The sequence below is a fragment of the Hipposideros armiger genome, unplaced genomic scaffold (assembly GCF_001890085.2).
Source record: "Hipposideros armiger isolate ML-2016 unplaced genomic scaffold, ASM189008v1 scaffold_1417, whole genome shotgun sequence".
NCBI lineage: Eukaryota > Metazoa > Chordata > Mammalia > Chiroptera > Hipposideridae > Hipposideros > Hipposideros armiger.
In genome coordinates, this window is record NW_017732767.1 from 55144 (window position 1) to 56417 (window position 1274).

At 40.0% G+C, this 1274-nt stretch overlaps 1 protein-coding gene across 1 annotated transcript; it reads right to left on the reverse strand.

Annotated features, from left to right (window-relative positions):
* Position 1: 1 nt before the first annotated feature.
* LOC109377483 (60S ribosomal protein L5-like) lies at positions 2-999 on the reverse strand (the record flags this gene model as incomplete). The annotated part of the gene is given in 2 exon segments (XM_019633843.1): positions 2-275; positions 405-999. Coding segments are annotated over 2 exon segments (801 nt in total), but the record flags the coding sequence as incomplete, so codon positions are not given.
* Between the last annotated feature and the right edge of the window lie 275 nt (positions 1000-1274).

Below are 1274 nucleotides of genomic sequence, written 5' to 3' on the forward strand. Positions count from 1 at the left end.
GGTTCCACCTCTTCTTTTTAACTTCTCTCTTGGGCTTCTTCTCATAGACTGAATTCTCTCGTATAGCAACATGAGCTTTTTTATACATCTCCTCCATCATGTCTGGAGTTACGTTGTTCTTTATGTACTGAGAGAATTGTTTCTTGTAAGCGTCTTCATCTTCTTCCATTAGATAACGCATATAATCTGCAACATTCTGACTCATGATGTGTTTCCGATGTACTTCTGCATTGAATTCCTTGCTTTCTGAATCATAACCAGGGAATCGTTTGGTATTAGCTTCTAAGAATGAACGGCCTACAATCTTATTTCCAGTTGAAAGTTTAGAAATCTGTCAGAAGCCTTTTTCTCAAACTTTTTTCCTGGAGTCCATTTTTCCATAACTCAGTTAAGCAATTTTCTTTCTGTGAGGGATAGACAAGCCTCTGTCCACGGCTCCCTTCAGGGCCCCAAAAACTTTATTTCCAGTAGTAGTTCTGGCAAGCCCTGCATCCAAATAGCAGGTGAAGGCACCAGGTTAACCATCAATGCTTTCCACATTGTATTCATCTCCAGTCACCTCCACTTGACCTTCATAGATCTTGTCCATGCCAAACCTATTGAGAAGCCTGTGGGCCAGCAGTAGACCAGTACAATATGCTGCAGCATAATTTGTCAGGCCAACCTTCACACCGTATTTTGGGAGTTCATGAGCATAAGCTGCACAAACTATCATATCTCCTTCTATAGGGGCATACGCAATCTGACAAATGATATCTCTGTTGGTTACACGAACAATCATCCTATATTTGGGTGTGTTGTACTTATTTTTATCCTGGATTACCAAGCGTTTCCTGGCATAGTAATCAGTTTTACCCTCACGACGTCTTCTAAATTTCACTTGGTATCTTTTGAAGTAGGCCTTATTCTTCACAACCTTAACAAATCCCATCCTGCTGAACAGAGACCAGCGTCCGCGGCTCGCCACAGACCTACAGGCCCAGCTCAGCTCCGGGAAAGAAAAGCTGACAGATTTCTTAACTTGATTACATTTATAATATACATCCTCAGATTTAACTCTGCCATTCACCCTGATGTAAATGAAACGTAATCCAATCCTATTATAAAATCATCCTATGAATTTGTTTCCTTCAGATTTCCTTTTAAAAAATAGTGTTGTGGATAGATCTGAGGGTCTTTTGAAGGTAGATTATGGAGATTATAGGGTATTATGGAATATTGCCCACCAGCCAGTCAATGAAAAATATCCAGCCTAGGAGAAAATTTATAAGAAT